Genomic DNA, 23,029 nt, shown 5'->3' with positions numbered 1-23,029 from the left:
CATATGATTGACATACTTTTATTATGTCTCCTTGTAGCCAACCAAACCTGGGCGACCTTGGTTCATTAATCCAATAAGTGACAAGAATCCCTGGTGGTTAATACCACTGAGTTCACTTCCGGCTCTATTGGCAACTATACTGATATTTATGGATCAACAGATCACGGCTGTTATTGTGAACAGGAGCGAAAACAAGTTGAAGGTGAGAACTTTTTTATTATTAGACGTCAGGATAGGTGTAATAATAGGTTCGGCATTTTTCATTATTCAATCATTGCAGATTAATCACAAGCTGTGATAGTATTTGGAACCAAGGTCATAAACAGTGAGACGTATAGCTCATTACACAATGTTATAAATAAGGAAAGGGGAGGATTGTGTAAAATGGTTACAAAGGGATTGATCTTATTTAGCCGAAAGCCATCTGTGAACGATTTGACTTCCTGTAAAATGACTTCCTGTTAAATTTTACAGGAAAGAAGTGAATATTATTAGATTTTAATTGGTCATTTTAATCCTTCGGAACCGTGCCAATTTATTATATGTATTCTACTATTACATCGAGCAAGCACCTTAATCCAAGCGGTCAGGGACCAGATTCAAAACAAAAATTCCTGTTCATGGTGTAAAAATAAGAAATTAGACAGCTTTTTGTCCTTCCGCCATATTGTGATCATGCTGCCGCCATACAGCTCACATTCCCGCCATATTCAGACCATTCTCCTGCCATTCAGCCATATTCGGAACATACTTCCACCATTCAGGTCATGCTCCTGCCGCCAATCAGATCATACTTCCACCATTCAGGCCATGCTTCTGCCGCCAATCAGATCATACTTTCGCTGCCATGAAGACCATTCCTACGCCATTTAAATCATACAGTAAGTTCATTGAGCTCTATGTGAGTATCACAAGAGGGATTGTATATGACTAATTTTTATTATCAATAAATGATAACATGGGATGGAATGGGATTGTTTTTTTTACAAGAGATATGTACATGTTCAAAGATGTTGAGACAAAACACAATCGTATATGTACAGATAACATTTCATTATAGCCACTTTTGTACTCATTTTTTTCAGGCAAAAATTATTTCTTTACAAATGTTACAAATTCTTTCTCAAAATCTACAGGTTCTGATTGTGTTAAATGTAACATCATTTTCATTTGATCTTGTTACACAATTTGGGAAGATCCGGGTCTTTTGCTCCTTCATAAACTAACACATTATACAATATAGTAATTAATAAATAATTTATATGTTAATGAATACATAAAACATAAATATATGAAATATATGATATATTATCCATATATGACAACTTCGATTTTATAGAAGGTATTCCATTTTTTTTTATTATTTTGGTCTGGTAGATTCACAAATAGAAATTATACCATATCTTTTAATAAACACTCTAAATTGTTTAAGTTTGTACAAATCAAACAGAAAAAACATCTAATTGTTCAAGTAGGTAATTTACGATCTGACATTAAACTGGTTAAATCAGGAGTTCCTTAAGGATCAATTCAATGTTAAGGTGGTGGGTGGGGGTATGAATAACCTTTAGTGATAGCCCTAAATATTTTAAGTATATGTGTAAATTTTGTATGATATAGGCACATACTACGAAACCCGCAGGGGAATTTAGGAGCATTTTGAAACTGATTATAAAATTTGACGTTATGAAAATACACTGAGTATCCTGAGCCATCGAGCTTTTATTCCCTACTGCTGGTAGCACATATGTTAGATATTTGTTCTGTTATATTTATGTCTTTGTTATACATGATTTGTGTTTTGTTATATTTGTGTTTTGTTATATTTGTGTATTGTTATAGTTGTAATTCGTTATATTTGTGTTTTGTTATATTTGTGTTTTATTACATATTCGTGTGTGACACAATATAATGTACATCAATATCGTTTACCCATACGATTAGTTGATATTTTTGTGATCTAATATCGTCACGATTTGTTCCGTGTGATTTTTGTTGATAAAATTTTTCGTTTTAACAATATAATTATTTATACGTGACTTTGTGAAGTTTTTTTTGGTAACGTTATATAGACAGATCATAATGTGGACAGATATGCTAAGATTTCTTTGTCGCTATGTTAGAGACAAACACCGGCATCACATTATAACAGTATATTTACTGTGCGCGCTACGAACTGCGGAGTTTCTTGACAGTGTGGTAGAATTTTGCCTTTGACTGTCTTTCGGAATTGCGATCTTTCTTTTTACTTATTTTAAAAACTAGATAATTACATAATCTCAGTATTTACATATATATGTATACTGTTTGTCAGGATGACACCACCGGTCGACACTTATTTAAGACAAAATATATCAGTTAACTTGACCGGAAAGTTAACATTTCAGGTTCGATAATTTTACTCTCTAATTGAAATAGGAAAAATTGTAATTTTAACTACATAGAGAAAAGAAACAACTGGCTGTTTTGATGAAATGTATTCAATAAACAAGATAACTCTTCAAATAAAACAACTTTACATACAGGGTGGAAAAGTGATGTTATGAAACAGTGAAAAATTATTTTGAACAAGTGATAACCAATTTTGCAAAATGTGATTCTGAATAGAAATAATTGAAACTGATACTAAAATAGCACAAAGAATAAACAAATGGCAAATTACATTTAGACAAGCAAGGAAAACTGCTAAAGTTGACATGAGTTCACTTAAACTTAAGTTCGTTCTGTTTCTTATTAAATGTAAAATACTAAATTACAGAAGTAAAATAAGATGAAGAAATAATTTCAGCTATATCTACATTTATAAAAATAAATTCAAGTTTATTTACAATAAACCTAGTTTGAGTGTTTCTCTATTAAAAAGTTATTTGAATATTACTTAATTTGAGACAACAAATAACTGAGATCAGGGAAAGCGGTTATTCAGCTGAAGAATACCAGTTGGCTAATGGGAGGCTCACAGGTCCACCGATCAGGCTGTTCAACTGTATATTCTCATATAATACAACAGACAGTGTTGTAATCTCAGTGGAAAACAATCACTTTTCTGTTATATAAACAGTGACAAAGTCCCTGTTACAAAACTCTGATCTCAATAAGCTTCTAAATTTATGCAAAAGATATGAAAGGAACTAATTAAGTTTAATTAATTAACTAAATGCCAAAAATATAAACCTATTTTCCTGAAGTTTCCTAGTTGTTCCTTTCTTTTAAAGTTATTATTCTAAGTGTTGCCAAAATTCTGTTGAAAACAGGGTCTGTATCCCTATTTATGACACAAAAGATGCTGCCAATCAGAAATGACCCTAATGGAACTTCCTTTACATAGGTTGTGTAAGATTTAGCATAATTACTAAATTAACATATATTTGCAAACAAAAATGTATTTTTTAATTTAACAATATGTATTTACAACAAACAAATACAAAACAAAGTGATAATGAACATAATGAAATCAATAAACAATAAAACATTGACTGATTGTTTGCATAAATTCCCTACAAATAATGGAACAAACTTTGGGTTGATCTAAGTGGTCTAAAAGAGGTTATTCAGGTTTAATTAGTCAAATCTATAAATAGAACAGAACAGAACTGTTCTGTTCTGTTTAATTAGTCAAATCTATAAATAGAATTCTGTAATTATCACTCTTAAAATGACAAATATATAATCAATATATACTAAAGAATTAACTTATCTTATTTCTAATACTAAATTTCTAATAATTAATGATTAAAGTAAGTAAAATGTGCAAAACAAAAGTGATACATGATTCATCCCTAATTCTATAAATAGAATATCCCTGGAACTTTTGTGAAAGTTGTCCCAAAAAAGTAGTTCCCTTAGAATGTGCTCAAAACTCAATATTATTTACATAAAATACAGAATTATTAAAGATACATAATATTTATACTGTGAAAAATAAAAACACAAAGAAAATCATCATTAGAATACTTGAATACTTGTTAAAATGATGAAAATAATTAGCCCTTATTTAGCTAAACAAGAGTGACCTCCCTTCCCTTGTTGTCAAGGGAACCTGTAAGACTTAATCATGATTATCTCCCTTGATTATAATTAGATATCTACTGGTATTGATTAAAAATAAATGAACAATGATGTAACTTTAAATTACAAAATATGACATAATATTTACATATTGCAGCATAATCAGATGAATAGATTCCTAACTTTACCACAACAGGATTTTGTTTTATCTGAAATTTAAAGAAAGAAACGCATACCAAAATTGAAAACATGATTAATGGCATACCAAACAAGTGATATTACAAACTTTATCAGGCAATGTTAAGCGCAGCTCTTCCATTAAAGCAATCTCTATTTATCATGATATGAATGGTCTCCCTTCTTTTATGATATGAATTATCTCCTGTCTTTACCTCTAACTTAAACATATACATGTATATTTATTTAATTGACAGAAAGGTTGCGGATATCATCTCGACATGCTAGTTGTTGGTATTCTAGTGGTGATACTAGCCTTGTTAGGATTACCATGGTATGTTGCAGCTACTGTTACTGCCCTCGCTCACGTGATGAGTTTGAAGAAAGTTTCAGAATGCACGGCTCCCGGTGAAAAACCAACTTTCCTTGGTGTAAGGTATGTTTCAAACTGAATGTTTCATGCTTTTGGATGTACAATTTCTTCAGACATGCCTTGCTTGTAATCAGTTGATGTGAACGTAATTTTAACATTTCACTTTACATTTCCTATCTGTCTTTATACGTTTAGGGTATTTCATGCTGCAGTAATAATAAACAGGTGAGCGTTACATACTGTGGTTGCGCAGCGTAAAATCCAACCAACATATATATAGACAAATCTAACAAAAAAATCGGCACACCGCAGCCGGTAACCACTGGTCTCTGGACCGTTATAATTGAACTTGTACATTTTAGTTATTTTTATCTTTATTGTGACGTTATCATTTTTATAACCATAGCGACAATTCTTTTTTTGTCTCAAACGCTAACCTGTTTTATTAAAAAATACTTTTTCTGTAATGGTATTTTTAGCGGTTTGGTGCTGTGATAAAACGTTTTATCACATACCCGTGTCAGTAAAATGGTATTGCACTTTAAAAAGTTTAAGTTTGGGTATGTGATAAAAAGAATACTATATTCTTGTAGATAAATGAACTTACATTCCTTTAATATCCTCTTTGTCTCGATACTGAAGCAATGTTCCTCTGGCCGTAATCAACTTTACTGTGTACGTCAAGTACCTAAATATGAGTTATAACTATCTTGATAATGAAACCTTGACAACCTTTCTTTCTTTACAGCAAAGGTCACGTGTAACTACATTAACGTGACATTATGCCCATCCAAGGGTATAAATGAGTGAACAAGTGAATGTCAAAATAAGTTTTCATTTTGCCATAATTCCTTTCAATATAAAAAATTATTTCACATAAACAATAAACAAAGCATGGATCCAAATGATTTATTAGAATTTACCTGTAACGTTCAGTTCATAAAAAGAGTTGGGCAGTCTTTTAATATTTTAGGCAGATTTAAATTTTATCCTCAAGATTTTCCAATATGAACCGTTGGTCAATCAACATTTTAACAGTCAATCTTTTGAGATAAATAGACAGTTCAGCGCAACTTGACAATGAAAATATGAGCATAATGTCACTTTAAATCCGTATTATTCCGAACTTATTATTGTTATCCAGCGAGTAGTTCCGTATAGTGTCGGGATAGAAAAAAGAAAAAATAGAAAGAAAAAGTTCTTTAAATTACTTCGGGAAAGTATGGTCTGAACATTGATGCCTTAATTGTTTGAAAGTGTCTGAACAAAATTAGTCGCGTTATTTTAGGGTTACCTATAAAGGTCATTATTTAAGCGTTTATATCAGGTGTTCATTTAACTTTTTCAGAGAGCAGCGAGTGACGTCATTGCTGGTCGCTATATTTAGTGGGCTGGCAGTTTTATTTACTTCTGTTCTTAAAGTGAGTACATGTATATACACTTATTTAATTAGTAATAAATTTGATAAACATGTCATGTAGACGTGTATTGCATGAACATGTATTGCCCAGTTTATATATTTGCATAAAATCTTTCGGTTAGTGCTGTTTTTTTCCATTTATTTTTTGAAGTGAAAAACAACATTGTTATATCAAACTGGTTTTTGCCTTATAAAACCACTCACTCTTTTCTCAGGTGTTACCTATGTTTTTTAATATCAATTACTCGGCCGTTTACATTAAGGATCTCTAACAAAAACTAGAATACAAAGAACGGATATGGTATGGTTCAACATGCAAACAAATAGCCTAAAAAATACGCTTTTTAAAAATAAGTTAAGATATTTTAGGAAACCGAAAGTAAAAAATGTATGCCTTTTGATTTTATCTCTTAGCTTTTTTTTATAATTGTTAGTGTATTTTTAAATTCTCATTTAGCTTGTCAGATATATTTTCCAATCGTAATATGAATAAAAGAAGGCTTTGTGTTTCTTGAAAGTTTCGACTATATTAGTATTGAAAACATATTTGTGACTTCAGAGATATAAATCATGTGTATTCTTTAAGTTTTGTAAACAGAGAACAAATTTATCATATTAAGCGTGTGTCAAATACTATAGATACACAGAATTGCCTGAGTCACCTATCTATTGAGTGTTATTTACGTTTACTGCCCCCCCAAAACCTCACTTATTCCCTCGGGTGTATATAAGATACACGTCATCTTTGTCCAATGAAAATCGAAGACAATAAATGTGACGCCGCTGAAAATTGACCCTATGTGTCATTTTACAACGTTGAGAATCGACCCTGACAAAAATTCAGCATATTCAATATTGATGAAAGTTGTTTAGGATTGATAAATGGTTACTCTTTGATAAAAATAGGGTCATTTATTAACGGTATGTTAAATTTTAGTTAAACTTATAAATTGTATTAGAGAAACGTTAGAAAGAACTAGAATCTTTCAAAGGCGTCATAAAAATTATTTAGAATGAGCGTCTTTTCTCCTGATTAGGGGAAATAACCGTTGTTGTAAACTACAAACTTTTCGCACCGGTTTCTTCCCTTGATCAGTACAGCACATAGTTTTTACTCAGTTAATCTATATACCGTGTAGTTGACAAATTCTCCATCATTACTGATACCAGTATCTATAACGTTACCTGTTCTACACAATGACATATTGCATGTTCTATATTATACATGTAATGAATATGTCTATTTAAAATATTGTAACTAAACCGTCTGTTGTATCTCACATAATGTATATAAACCATTTTTTGGTACTTAATAACTTGCATTTTGTTTCAGCACGTGCCGATGCCTGTTCTATATGGAGTATTTTTATACATGGGAGTAGCACCTTTGGCAAATATGCAGGTAATTCTAGATCACATGTTACAGTAAATTAAATGAAAGAAAATCCGACCGGATTTTCCGAAAAATTCTTAAATTGACGCTTTTTTCAACAAGAAAATGCATACAAATACATATTAAGCATGTGCTTATGTATTTCGACATTTTCAGAAAAATTGAAATTCCCCTTGCAATAAATAAAAATGTTGGACAAAAATCCAGTTGTAATTTAAGTTATTCCGCCCGGACAGCATAATTCCGGGCAGAATACACGTAATTCCGCCCGGACAAATTTTTTAAAACATTTTTTTTTATAAAAAAAGAATTTAAAATAGCATTAAATGAAGTAAATTAATCATAATTAACCTTAACTCTATCAGCTGAAATGATTTTCAAGTGTTTAGGGCAAGTTAAAATGGTAGTGAAGTTTGCCACTTTTCCGGTGGTGCAAAGATTTTCCGGTGGCTGTTTGCAATCAAACCCATACATTTATGAGAGTTTGTTGTACTTATTTTTAAGATTTCTAGCTAAAAGGTGAAAAGTATCAGCTTTAAGAAATGTCCTATATAGAGTTCGGTCTGCTTGCATATCAAGTGTCATTTTCTTCACTAATTCTGTTTTTGAATAAAAGTAAACAGGACAGTGTTTTCAATTGAAAATGATACATTATCATTGTTATGTCCTAACATAACATAATTCATCTCGTTCGATACATTCAGTATGATACTTATATTAAATTTTATTTATTGTTTTAACCAAACAAACAAAAAATATGTTTTTTTTTTCTCTTTCCAGTTGATTCAGCGAGTTCTTATAATATTTATGCCAACCAAATATCAGCCAGACTACCCCTACATCCGAAACGTGCCTATAAAGCGTGTGCATCTGTTTACATTGATTGAAGTGATTTGTTTAGCGGTACTTTGGGTTGTCAAAAGTGTCAAGGTCATATCCATTGGTTTTCCTTTAATGGTAGGTAAATGGAAGGTTATTTCATCAAATTGATTGATTTTATATTGCTGGAAGGTAAATGTTTACATTTGATCATGTTCATTGGTTTTATTTTAATGGAAGGTAAATGATAGGTTATTTCATCAAATTGATTGATTTTACATTGCTGGTAGGTAAATGTTAACAATTGATTATGTTCATTGGTTTTCCTTTAATGGTAGGTAAATGAATTACATTTCATTAAATTGATTGATTTTACATTGCTAGTAGGTAAATGTACACGTATTAATAACTTTCATTATAGTGTATTAGTATATTTATTTTATAATGACGCAAACATTAAACGGACCGAAGCCGAGACACTCCACATGTAGGGTGTAGTTTTATAAATTAAACGTCAATGTTTTTTGTTGCTATTGTTGTTGTTTTAGTTGTTTTTTTTCGGTTATTTTTGTTATTTTTTTTACATTAAATCATCAACTTTTATTTTATTTCAAACTGATAAGGTCAACTTTCTTTTGTTTCTTTACATGTTTAAAACATCGTCATTTTTTTATTCAATATACTTATAGAACGATTATCACAGTCTTTTTTTCCTGACTGATATGATATAGCACATATTGTGTCTTTTGTTGCCATATGGAACTATCATAAAATTATCTTTCGTTAGACTTTGTATCGCTACACAGTCTTCAACATATTATCATACTATGTTTTATTCTCTGTTGTAAAAGAATGTGTGCCCGTGGTTACTAATTATCAAATCACCACATGTCTGCAAATTTACCTGTCACACACATGTCTGCAAATTTACCTGTCACACACATGTCTGCAAATTTACCTGTCACACACATGTCTGCAAATTTACCTGTCACACACATGTCTGCAAATTTACCTGTCACACACATGTCTGCAAATTTACCTGTCACCTGACAAACAAAAGTCTGATACATAATCAATGTAATTATCAAATTTCAATAAAAAAGTAATCCAAGGTAGTCTATATATTTGCTTAAATACGTAAACACAATTTCTCTGGAATCAAGTGCAAACTTTCATTTTGCAACACAGTATGTTACTCATTTGCAAAAATTTTGCTTAAATCTCATTGTTGTTTTTTCATGCTTAAATTTAAACCATTCATCATAATATTATTATACTCATTTTGTTAATAAGTATAATTTATGTTTAAGGTATTGATAATATGTTTCATACGGAAAGCATTGGATAAAGTCTTCACCCAAAGAGAATTAAACTGGCTAGACGACATTCTTCCATCAGCAAAAGGTTCACAAATAGTACTGTTTGATATCAAAGTAAGTCTTCAGAAACTGAGAGAATGTAATTCACATTTTAATTCAATAATACTAAATTATTCTTTTCCTGTTTTTTTAAAGAACGAAGAACATCGGAAAATAGTTCCCCTTTGGCGGGACATGCTTGTTTTAAACAGACTAAGGGCAATAAAATTTATCATATTGTATATTTATCGTTATTCAGCAATAAAAATATCGGCATGTTATCAGTTTCCTAGAATCAATTAAATTGTTTCCAGCAATACATGTACAATAGTATTTCGCACTATACTATTACTTTCAGCAATGCCATATTCATTTAACTAAATTTCTAATCACGATCACAAGAGACTTCATGTTACCTATGAAAAATAAACGAGTTAAATAAATACATTGTCATATTTGTGTCACCAACCAATTATGTTACCAATCAATTATGTTACCAATCAATTATGTAACAAATCAATCATGGATGCAAGCAACACTCACTAAAACCGAATGTTAAAATAGTCATATCATGTTATATCGTGTTAATCTTACAAAAGCATATTATTTGGCTATTGAATCATCAATTATTTCTGCCATACATGTAGAACATATTCAAATTTAAGGTTGACGAGGAGGAAAAAGAGACAGAAGAAACACAGAAGGATTTGATAACTTCCAACAATGTACACACTATGATTGGTATAAGTAATGATAGTAAAGATCGGGACAGACGAGCAAGCTCTACGTTCATATGTAAGACTGATATTGACAAACTAAAGGCCACTGCACCACTTGCTGTAGCAAACAGGCGGCAATCTCTGGCAATGGCGGCTAAACGTAGACAATCAACTGGAGTTATTGACCACATGGAAACTTTTCGAAAGTTTTCTACTCCTCTGATGTATACTCGCAGGCTATCTACAGATTTATCTCACTTTCATAATGGCGGTTTAGGGTTAGAAAGACAGCAGAGAACTAACCGCTTAATGTCTCTACCGTCTACAATGGTGGATGTCACAGAAACTGACCAGGAATATCTTTACACAGACCCTGACACTGAATGTCCGCCAACAATAACTAAATTTTAACAGATATCGGAACATCAATTTCAAAAAATATCTCAACAATCTAGGTGCTATATATCTATGCAAAACTGTTCTTTAGAAAGGTCAGTTAAAAGAATGATACCATCTTTTTAAAGGTCACTATAAGCAGTGTATTTGACATACTTTGCAGTCATACAGGCTAAAATTCTACTACCCTCAGGTTAAATAGAATCTTTACTCTGACAACAATCCCTGCATACTTAATTAAGACTTTATTTTTTCCGTTAATTACATGACAATACTTCTGCTTACCTAGAATTTAATATGTCCATTATTTAGATTAGAATATTTGTGTCATGTTTAATACAATATTCTCGTTATTTTGTCGTCTATATACTTCCATATTTCCATATTTTAGTTATTTTATTGTATTAATATAAGTGAAAAGTATTTTGTACTTAGTTGAATTTGAAGAATTCATTATTTCTATATGGAAGGGATTAACTAAAGATGTGAATAGAAGGCTTCAAAATGAAATATTTTGTTCAAGAGATATAACCTGACTTGCCTTTTAATAAATCAACTTATTGCCAACTACAGATTAAACTTTACTGACTTATTGTAAGAAATATTATTAAAAGAATGATAACAAACAATAATATAATCATGCAAATGAAGCTATTTTATTATTAAGCAGACGTATGTACATGTTTACAGGCGAATAAAAGCACATTTTTTAGAATATTTATTTTATGGTTGACTTTTTTAAAATGACACTGAATTAGTTATGCATTTCCTGTTGCCAAAGTTATACATTTATGACTGAATTCTTGCCAGCCGATTTGTTGTCATGCCGGATGTTGTATTTATTTGAGCAGATTTTATCAAAATAACATAAGTGTTAAGTTTTGATTAACTTCATAAAACAGTAGCCATTTTTTAACTTTACACTATTCACTATACTGTTAGTACAAATTTTGAACATTTCCCTGCAAATAATAAATTGGTTAGTTTAATATAGCGTCGAAAAGGTTAATAAGTTTTATATTATATTAGCAAATGAAGTAAAACCGGAAATATAAATAGGAATCCTGAAGAATTAAAAAAAAATCGTTTGCTATTCTGTGTCACCTTTTTTTAATATTTTTTCTAGATAGTTTATGTCATTTTTCAGTTACAGTAAAAGGTTTTGGATTCAATGAATGTGATTAAATATAGAGCATATCAGAAAAGTACAAGGTGCTATTGAAAGTAAGGCATATAATGTTGAATGTAGTATGGCTTCGCCTATTTAATCTGGTTTGTTTAATTGATATGGTCTTTTTAAAAAATTTCCTCATATAACTCCTCAATGAGCTCCTCGTCTGTGCCAACACGTGATTCCATTCCTTTGGATTTGCTTGAGCTGTCTAGCTGATTTGTCCCCATGACTGTCGAGAATGACTTTGTTGCAAATCTTGGTTTGAAAATAGATAAATCAAGGTCGGGAACTTTGTTGCATGGTGTCAAGGTACTTCTGAAAATTAAAAGAAAATTAAAACAATAAATTTAAATGCCTTTTGAATTGATTGTTCTTATCATTGAGATTCAAATCTAAATTGATTTAATAAGTAACAATGACAAAGTGTTAATTAATTTGAAACAGATGGTTTCTTTAGATGGTAGAAAGAAAGAATTATCTTTGGAATTACAGCCAGTTTTTGCTGGTATTTGTGGTAAACATTATAGTTAAACCGTCAAGAAAGTTCCCGTGAACGCAATTATATAAATACTTTATAGTTTTATTTAGTTTCTGTTGGAGTATTTTAAAGACTTTTCTTTTAACATTTTAAACGCTTTATCCTATAAGTACGTTATCTCTAAGAACTCCTTGAATAAAAAATAGTTTACTGAACTCTTAGTAATGAATGAATAATAAAATAAGTGGATCATATTTAAAGATGAGTTTGCACGTTCTTACTTTCCATTTGTCGGTGGATAATAAGGAAAGAACCAACCGTGTGTTCCAAGAGTACGCTGACCGTATGGATTCAATGTGTTTGTTCTATAATAAATGAAAAGAAAGTAAGAGCCCTGTAGAACAGAAAATAAAGCAAAATTGTAACATTAATACATTGATAAGAACTCATATGAATATACATGCAAACATTTCGTCCTAAGTTTCCACTTTAAACTATTATATATGGATTACATTATAAACAACAAAAACAAAACCTTGGCTACGTTCACACATTTGCCCTTTGCACTTATTCTTGACAGTAACTAAACCAAAACAGTTTAACCATCCAGGCACTTTCAAATAAGAAAAACACTAGAAACATCAACCATATTTGAATTGAAAACTCACTTTGATACAAATACACTAGGAAAATGAACAATATAAAAATTGAAAACTCACTTTGATACAAATACACTAGGAAAATGAACAAAATTAAAATTGAAAACTCACTTTGATACAAATACACTAGGAAAATGAACAGTATTAAAATTGAAAACTCACTTTGATACAAATACACTAGGAAAAGGAACAATATTAAAATTGAAAACTCACTTTGATACAAATACACTGGGAAAATGAACAATATTAAAATTGAAAACTCACTTTGATACAAATACACTAGGAAAATGAACAATATTGAAATTGAAAACTCACTTTGATACAAATACACTAGGAAAATGAACAATATTGCAATTGAAAACTCACTTTGATACAAATACACCAGGAAAATGAACAATATTAAAACTGAAAACTCACTTTGATACAAATACACTAGGAAAATGAACAATATTAAAATTGAAAAGTCAGTTTGATACAAATACACTAGGAAAATGAACAATATCAAAATTGAAAACTCACTTTGATACAAATACACTAGGAAAATGAACAATATTAAAATTGAACACTCATTTTGATACAAATACACTAGGAAAATGAACAATATTGCAATTGGAAACTCACTTTGATACAAATACACTAGGAAAATGAACAATATTAAAATTGAAAACTCACTTTGATACAAATACACTAGGAAAATGAACAATATTAAAATTGAAAACTCACTTTGATACAAATACACTAGGAAAATGAACAATATTGCAATTGGAAACTCACTTTGATACAAATACACCAGGAAAATGAACAATATTGCAATTGGAAACTCACTTTGATACAAATACACTAGGAAAATGAACAATATTAAAATTGAAAACTCACTTTGATACAAATACACTAGGAAAATGAACAATATCAATATTGAAAACTCACTTTGATACAAATACACTAAGAAAATTAACAATATTGAAATTGAAAACTCACTTGATACAAATACACTAGGAAAATGAACAAAATTAAAATTGAAAACTCACTTTGATAGAAAAACAAGGGAATGAATTGCATTAAGTTGAAAACTCACTTTGATAGAAACGCACTAGGAAAATGAACCATATCAAAGTTGTAGTTGTTACATAATATTCCTGATAATGAGTAATTCTGGATAGCTAAGATTTGTCCTGTATAAAATAAACAAAAGATTGTTGTAACATAGCTTGGGGACCTTTCTGTTGAAAATGTGTCGAGTTAAATCGTATACATATACATGCACAGTTCGTTAACTAGAGTGCATGTATTAGTTACCCGCACTGCAGAGCATACCCATTGATTGGTTTATTTTTGCTCGGGTATAAATATTGTGACGGCAGAAAAAGGGAAAGCATCGGATATATCATATTCAGATGCTCGTTCATTGGTTACTTTTTTCCGGGGTTTCATATTGAGACAACAGGGAATGTATTTGTATGTATGGCTATGATACAAAAAAGAAAGAACACTCGGCAATCTGATTAATACTCGGGGGCTATGCCTTCTCATACAAATCAGACAGCCACGAGTTTCGATGCTGTTTCTATTTATTAATGAACGTGGACTTATAACAAAAATTATATAATTATGAGTAAACAGAAATAACTTTTGCCGTATAGATCATTAGTTACGACAGTCATCAGTCTGTCATTGTTTACAAATCACTGCCAATGTTTATCAATATCTGTCAATATTTAAAGTTCTGAGCACCTCTAAAGGGACGCTACTGATGGTTTCCTATTTTCCGAAGATTTGTGTACCATTTAATGATGTAAAGCAATATTTTTTCTGATCATTCGCTCACTCTGTTTCCCATAATTGTGTCTGTAATTGTGCAAATTGACCAAAAAATTGGTATATAAACACTTTTATCTCAAACTGTACTGAGAAGCGAACAAAATAATCGGTTTTCAATTTGAGTGTTAGCATATAACACTATTTAAGTATATTATATTACGTTGTAAATTGTTTTCTTCCTTGTTTTATTCCTTGCAGCTTTTCCTTGTCTTTGTATAATTAATAATTGTTATGTTTTAACATTAGAGCCTCGGTAGAGCTCCTTTAATGTTATTTTTGTCAAGAATAGAAGTTATTTATGAATGACTGAGAAAATAAATATATTTTAGCCGCATGGCGACAAAACCAACATAGTGCATTTGCGACCACCATGGATCCAGACCAGCCTGCGCATCCGCACAGTCTGATCAGGATCTATGCTGTTTGCTATCAGTTTTTCTACTTTTAATAGAGTTGGTAAGCGAACAGCATAGATCCTGATCAGACTGCGCGGATGCACAGGCTGGCCTGGATCCATGCTGGCCGCAAACGTACTATGTTTGACGCGCTCATTTATCTTACTGTCTGTGAATCGAGCGTCTCTGTTCTGGTACCAGAACCGGTCACCATATTTCAACCGCCGGAATTGCCTTCCTATTATACACTCAAACGTGGGACCAAATTGTCCTCCTGTCACAGGCGTCTCCGTTAACCCACCAGGAAAAAGATCAATATCTAGCGGGGACCTGAAATATAAAGTAAATATGTCTTAATGAAATACCTTAATAAGATTTGAATATCTAGACCAAGTTTCAAGTTTCAAGTTTTTATTGATATCTCAAGGCCCAACTGGGCATGTGAGAAAACAACAATATAACAAATGTTTACAAAACAAAGTAAAGTGATACATAATTGAAATGGCAATGTTATGAACATAATTATGTACATAAAAAAAAGAGAACAAAATAGAATAAAAAAAGATAGAATAAAAATATAACATATTTATACTTAACAATTTAGAATCGGAGAATGAGATCAAAATGAAAAAAATAAATATATCAATATGTATTATTAAGCACAAAGATTATTTTCTTACAGAATATTGCTAGATTGAATAAAACATTTTTGCTTTCACTATTCATTAAATTTGAAAAATTAATAATGTTAGGTCTATGAAAAAATGAATTGTCTAAATATGTCTTTCTCAGGTGTTGAAAATAGGAACAGTGAAATAAATAATGAAATTCATCACCTAACAAATTATCAGAACATAAACAGCACACTCTTAGACTTCTATCCAAATTAAAAAATCTACCTGTTTCAATTGGCATTTTGTGGTTCATACATCTAAATTTGAAAAACGCTATTGCTAAATCTGATGGTAAAATGTTAAAGTATTTTTCAAAACCAAATTGAGTTTTAAAAATTCTATAATTCAGACATTTACTGGATTCATGAATAGAAGATTGCCAATCTTGAATAAACTGATCCTTAATTCTAGCAGAAATAGTTTTCTTAAAATGTGGGACAGAACTAACTGTTTGAAAAATCCAATAACTTGACAGACCGAGAGAATCTAAAGAAGTATGCACAAATTTCAACCAAGGAAAATCAACATCAAAATCAGAGTAAAGTTTCTTTGACATGCAATACAGCATAGAACAAATTTTATCTTTTTTATCATTAATCAGTTTGCCACAATAGTTCAGAACTCTTGACTTAATTTGCAAAGACAAAGGCAATATTCCTAGCTCGCCATAAATCATACATGATGGGGTAGATTGCTTCAGTCCGAAAACTAATTTAATAAATTTCAATTGGAAACGATCAATTATTTGTACATTTTCTACTCCCCAGACCTCGGATCCATATAAAATAATAGGAGCCACCATTGCATCAAATAAACTCAATTGTATATCAAATGGTAAAGAAAGTTTCCGAGACTTTGTTAACACAGAAAACATAGCTTTTCGAGCTTGATCAATCAGTTTTTTTCTTGTGCCTAAAAATTTTCCGTTAAATGAAAACTGAACCCCAAGATAATCAAAACAATCTACAATCTCAAGTATGTTACCCTCAAATTCTAGAGGATTAATATTATTCCACCCCCTTTTACTTTTACAGAACACAACAATTTTTGTTTTGGCAGTGTTTACCTTTAAACCCCAAGTATTACAGTAATCAGACATTGCATTTAATGCTTTTTGTAACTCATTAGGACTTTCAGCTAAAATAACTGTATCGTCAGCATAGAGCAACATAAACAATTTAAGATAAACTTCAAAATCATCTGTGCTTAAAGTGTTACTAACACTGTTAGACAGGAAATTTAAACCTTCAAATCTTTGAGACAGGAACGAGTTCAAGTCATTTAAAAACAAAGAGAATAAAACTGGGGATAAATTTTCTCCTTGTCGGACGCCAGCCAGACTTGACAAAAAGTCAGAAAATTGGTCACTGACTCTAACACAGGACTTAATATTTTCATACATATTGTGTATTATCTTAAAACATGTACCATCTATATTTGAACTTAATAACTTGTTCCATAAAGCAAGTCTATTTACAGAATCAAAGGCTTTTCTATAATCAATAAAAGCACAAAATAGTTTTCTTTTGTTAGCCAAGTACAAATCTATTAAACATTTAAGTGAAAAAATATGATCAACTGTACTGTATTTATTTCTAAACCCAGCCTGCTCTTCACAAAGAATATTATCAGATTCTAAAAAATTATTCAACCGACTACTTACAACAGATGTAAATAATTTACCAAAACAGCTCAAAATTGTTGTTCCCCTGTAATTGTCAGGATCATTTATATCACCTTTATTCTTGTATAAGGAAAGAATTACCCCTTTACTCCAAATTTCAGGGAAGAAACCTGAATCAAAAATAATATTAAATAGTATGCAAACAATTGGTAACTTTGAACAAGGATAATTCTTAAGGTATTCATTTAAGATATTATCCATTGGTGATGCAGATTTGTTGTTCTTTAAAACCTTTAAAACTGACTGAATTTCATTAACTGTAAATGGTAAATTTAAGTCTTCATTGTAGCTGCTTATCTGATCAATGTCTACCTCGTTAAAATGTTCATCATTATTTAGTTCCTTAAAATGATCATAGGAAACCTCGCATGAACTTTTATTGATTACAGTTTTTCTTTCTCTGGAGTACTTATTAAGAAGATTCCAGTATGATTTGTGATCACTGTTTCTCACCCCTTTAATTTTGTTTACAATGCAGGTATTGAACTCTTTAAGTTTTTTGTTAATTTCCGTCTTATATTGTTTGCTTCTCCTCTGCATATCTTCAAATATTTTCTACAGATCTGTTTGCTCTATACTTATTTTTTGTTAAAAATAACCATTCCTAGCATTTCAACAACTCAGATCAAACCAAGGTTTGTCTAAACATGCTGGCTTCTTAACCTTCCATTTTTTATCTTTTAAAGGATAACTATTCTTGATCAAATTACAGTTTTGAGCTGCAGAAAAGATCACATCTGAAACTTTTTCTGTAAGATGATTTATTTTACGCTGATCAAAAACATTCAATTGAGTACAGTCATCTAGTTCTTTCATAAGATCTGATACTAGATTGTCATCAAATTTACTAATAAAATCTGCTCTGGCCTTATTGTCCCACAATGCTTTGTGGATTACACTATCAGATTGATAACCATCATTACCCTTGTTCTCATCATCATCCTCTGCCTGAACCTCACAAGAATAACAAAGTTCTAAAACACAGTGAACATCAGACAATAAAGGATCAAATTCTTTAACATCAAAGAAGGTTATTCTTGGAAATAAACTACCAGATAATAAAACATAGTCAATAACACTAAGATATATAGCTGTGGTTTTACCAATGTAAGCACCAGCACCACACCTTCCATTGGCCAGGTATAAGCCTACCAATGTACAAAGTTCCAAAAGCCTTCGACCAAAATTGTCAGGACGATGATTATCACAAGTAAAATGTGATGTTGTAAAGCCAAGTTCATTAAGCTGATTCGTACCAGCAATATTATAGGTAGCATGATCAAAGTTCAAATTTGCAATGTAACTATTTACTTCTTGAAAATCACTCAGTCTGCCAGTTTTTGCATTGAAGTCACCCAACAAGCAAAATGTGCAATCATGATATTTCCCAGAGAAATCAAGTAAAACGTTCTCTAAATCATCAAAAAGACTTAATGTACTATACTTAGAACTCTCCGGTGGTAAATAAATCACCCCAAAAATACAATTGTCATTATTGAATTTGAACCAAATAAAGTTTTCATTACAGTGTTCAAGCATCTGAAAATGTTTCACAAATATATCTTTTATAAACATACCAACACCCCCAGATTTACGTTTACATTTTTCCCTATTAAAACTCTTAAAAGTATACCCATGTACATAGGGCACATCAAATTCATCAAGCTTTGTCTCAGCAAAGCAGCAAATATCATATTGTTTTATAAAATAATCAAATTCTGGTAATAACAACTTAGAAGTTAAACCATTTACATTTATAAACGATAAACTAATAATATTTCGGTTTTTTGGCACACAGTAAGTATGCTCATTCAAAACATGAATATCAAGTGCATCAACATTTTCAATATTAAGAAAAGAATTAAAAAGCAATGTATCATCATTAGAAACATGAGATGAGATATCCTTTAAATAGGGTAGGTTCATGTTTATAGCAACAGAAAATTCGTTGTTGACATTGTTTACATCATCAAGAATAGTTTCTGAAGTTTGAAGTTCTGAACACTTTGATTGAGAACATTGAATAGAATGTTGAATAACATTATGATCAATCTTTTGGCTTATAATAGAAGTTAAATCTTTTGAACACTTGGAACAAGAACACTGACTAGAATGTTGAATAATAGTATTGCAATCCACCTCGTTGCTTCCTTCAGAGGAAATTTCAAGATCTGAACACTTGCACTGAGAACATTCGTTAGAATTTTGAATTTGAGTAACACACTTATCATTCTTGTGTTTAATTAAAGAACTAGTTAAGTTTTCTGAACACTTGCACTGGGAACGTTGATTAGAGCATCGAGTTACATTATAATTAACCTTGTGGTTTGTTTTAGAAGTAGTTAAAAGTTCAGAACACTTGGAATTAAAACATAAACTGGAATGCTTAAGAAAACACGAACAATTTCTAACATTCTCCGGATGACATTAAATCAAATGTTTAAGTCCAAGAAGCTCCAAATCAGCCTCAACATCAATATGAAACAGGTCGTCAGGTGTAGACAATACCACATGCTTCTTGTTGTAAGTACAATGGATAGTGCCATCGCGTGTAAATACATTTGTAACCCCTGGGCTTTTCTTGGCGATATCAAATATCTTGTATCTCAAAGTAGTCAGATCATCCGTGATATAAACTCCTCTATAAGTATCAGATAACTTGAGAAATCTCTTCACTTTGAATACTTGGATCAGCTTAGCCCTCGATATAAAACGAACTATCACTTGCTGTTTTCCATTACCTTTAGGCTTCAAGGGATGACATACACTAATGTCATTGATGCTGAACTTTTGTTGACCATCATCATTACCTGACAAATTTCCTGACTGAGAGTGAGACATGTTACCTTCCTCGTGACCTTGCTCAACTTGTTTCCATAATGGTGTAAATTGATTAGAACTGATTTAAAGTATACCTCAACAATCTATGTATGTAGTGCAAATCAAAGCTTAAATAATGTATAAGTGCAAACGTAAAACCCAGATAGGAATATATATATGTATTATTGTGTTGTCCTTACTGCTGTGTTGTACGTGATGTTGTGGTGTTCTTATTATTATATTGAATTTACTGTTGTGTTATACTTACTGTTGTGCTTTTCACTGTGTTATACTTACTGTTGTTATACAGACTATTGTGTTGTACTAAATGTTGCGTTTAATACAGTAACAGACTTTTTAACCGATTATTAGATAAATATAGACCCGGAGAACAGTTCCTAGCGTTAAAGATTTCCTTCAAGTGTAACATAAGAACTGCATACATGTCACCTAGGAAGGTCTGACCACATCTGATACCAGCATAAGACGATTACCTGTATCCAGCCAATTTTAACTTTGTTCTGGCTTTATACGAGTGGTCAACTAAACCAGAATTCCCGCCATAATAGTTCCAGTATCTGCTGACAGACGATAGGCCGCACCACTTCCTGTACTCGTTATAAGACGGAAGTCCGTGATCACGTCCTCTTTGGATGTTCAGTGCAGCAAGGTCAAATGCTATATCATTATCTCTATCTATAAATAGACGACTCCTCACAGCTTCTTCAATGATTCTAAAAATATCATTATATATTTCTACAATTGATAATGATTTTAATCTAAATTTACTCTCAAAATTAGTGCCATTTATGCCTGGCCAATGTTATTAAAATATACAAATATATGCACTCCAACAAAATACGACATGCTCAGTTTTAGAATGTACTTTATTGATGGTGAAATTCCAAATATTAATATTAAGAGTTCAACATTTTTACATGGGATAAAAATCAAAACAAGAAGATAAGACCTGTCTGTGTTTGGAGACTGGCTTCCAGACATGTAATATGCCAATCTCTCAAAAGCTAAAGGTTGAAATGTCAAGTCTGGGTTGTTAAATGTGTCTTCTGTTTTACGGTTGAAATTCGGATCGTAAATTTTCTGTAACGATCTGTCGAAAAGGCGCATTGCCTGTGGAATCCATGTATGTCCAACTCTACAACGATAATATAAAATTATAAATATTATCTTCATTACAACAGCTCTAAGTTATTTATCCCTTAATGATAACGAATGTACAAAGGCATGTATGTTAAATTTGTTAATTACTTATTTGACTTCCAACGGTTATTTCGTGATAATATAAATAAAGTTTTGTTCTGCAATTTTCTACATTGTATTTACAGCAAAGATGTTGTGATGGGGGATTATATTACTGTTCATTATTTTTACCTGTAAGCGATTCCAAATGCGTTCAGCATGGTCGGGTTTGTATTTGGTTCATAAACATATCTTGCCGAACTCTCTAGTTGGTATTTCTTTAGTCCACTAGTAGAGAATACGGAGGCCAAAAACTCGTCGTATACAATCTTTTGCATTATGGCAATAATTATTCTTCTTGTTTCTTGAAAGATGGTTTCATTGTTACTGTAATAATCTGAAAAGTTCATACAAAATGCCATACAATGCATCATTTCTACGAGATATATCATATAGTTTCATTCATACAATATGTAGAAATGAGATATATCATATAGCTTCAGTTCATACAATATGTCTTATAATGCATCATTTTTACGAGATATATCATATAGTTTCAGTTCATATAAGATGCCGCATAATTATAGTATCAGTTCATACAAGATGTATAAAACAAAACTTGTTCATACAAGATATACTATATAGTATCAGTTCATACAAGATGTTTAAAACAAAACAAGTGCATACAAGATGTATTATATATTATTTATCCGTGCAATTGGTATCAAACAAAACTAGTTCATACAACATATACTACAAAGTATCATTCATACAAGATGTATAGAACAGTACTACTTGTTCGTGTAATATATATATCAAACGAATCTAGTTCATACAAGATGTTTTATAAAGTATTTCTTCGTGTAATATATATCAAACGATTCTAGTTCATACAACATGTATTTTATAGTATTTGTTCGTGTAATATATATCAAACGAATCTTGTTCATACAAGATGTATAAATATAGTATTTATCCCTGCAATACTTTTTTTAATAAAGTTTGTTCATACAAGATGTTTTGTATAGTATCAGTTTATAAAAGATGTATTATATAGTATCAGTTATACAAGATGTATTATAAAGTATCAGTTATACAAGATGTATTATATAGTATCAGTTATACAAGATGTATTATAAAGTATCAGTATATAAAAGATGTATTATATAGTATCAGTTATACAAGATGTATTATATAGTATCAGTTATAAAACATGTATTATGTAGTATCAGTATACAAGATGTATTATATAGTGTCAGTTTATACAAGATGTATTATATAGTATCAGTTATACAAGATGTATTATATAGTATCAGTTTATACAAGATGTATTATATAGTATCAGTTTATACAAGATGTATTATAAAGTATCAGTTATACAAGATGTATTATATAGTATCAGTTTATACAAGATGTATTATATAGTATCAGTTTATACAAGATGTATTATAAAGTATCAGTTAT

The 23,029-nt window shown here is 30.8% G+C and overlaps 2 protein-coding genes across 3 annotated transcripts in view; one reads left to right on the top strand and one right to left on the bottom strand.

The window, feature by feature from the left end:
- Positions 1 to 11,159, top strand: part of LOC132727045 (electrogenic sodium bicarbonate cotransporter 1-like) — a 47,534-nt gene extending 36,375 nt beyond the window's left edge. For both annotated transcript variants that reach the window (XM_060712456.1, XM_060712455.1), the window contains exons 14-20: positions 38 to 202; positions 4,443 to 4,621; positions 5,907 to 5,979; positions 7,312 to 7,380; positions 8,152 to 8,328; positions 9,501 to 9,623; positions 10,214 to 11,159. In XM_060712456.1, the coding sequence (XP_060568439.1) occupies positions 38 to 202; positions 4,443 to 4,621; positions 5,907 to 5,979; positions 7,312 to 7,380; positions 8,152 to 8,328; positions 9,501 to 9,623; positions 10,214 to 10,678 (1,251 nt within the window). In that variant the 3' untranslated portion in view covers positions 10,679 to 11,159. The remainder of the gene's footprint in view (positions 1 to 37; positions 203 to 4,442; positions 4,622 to 5,906; positions 5,980 to 7,311; positions 7,381 to 8,151; positions 8,329 to 9,500; positions 9,624 to 10,213) is intronic.
- A 138-nt stretch (positions 11,160 to 11,297) lies between these two features.
- LOC132727046 (peroxidase-like protein 3) lies at positions 11,298 to 21,962 on the bottom strand (the record flags this gene model as incomplete). The annotated part of the gene is given in 7 exon segments (XM_060712457.1): positions 11,298 to 12,152; positions 12,597 to 12,680; positions 14,050 to 14,146; positions 15,354 to 15,517; positions 20,860 to 21,099; positions 21,336 to 21,521; positions 21,758 to 21,962. Coding segments are annotated over 7 exon segments (1,169 nt in total), but the record flags the coding sequence as incomplete, so codon positions are not given.
- Between the last annotated feature and the right edge of the window lie 1,067 nt (positions 21,963 to 23,029).

Source organism: Ruditapes philippinarum, unplaced genomic scaffold (assembly GCF_026571515.1).
Source record: "Ruditapes philippinarum isolate M1 unplaced genomic scaffold, ASM2657151v2 ctg5017_1_1_1_1, whole genome shotgun sequence".
In the NCBI taxonomy this organism is placed as follows: domain Eukaryota; kingdom Metazoa; phylum Mollusca; class Bivalvia; order Venerida; family Veneridae; genus Ruditapes; species Ruditapes philippinarum.
This window is presented reverse-complemented; position numbering and strand designations above follow the sequence as displayed.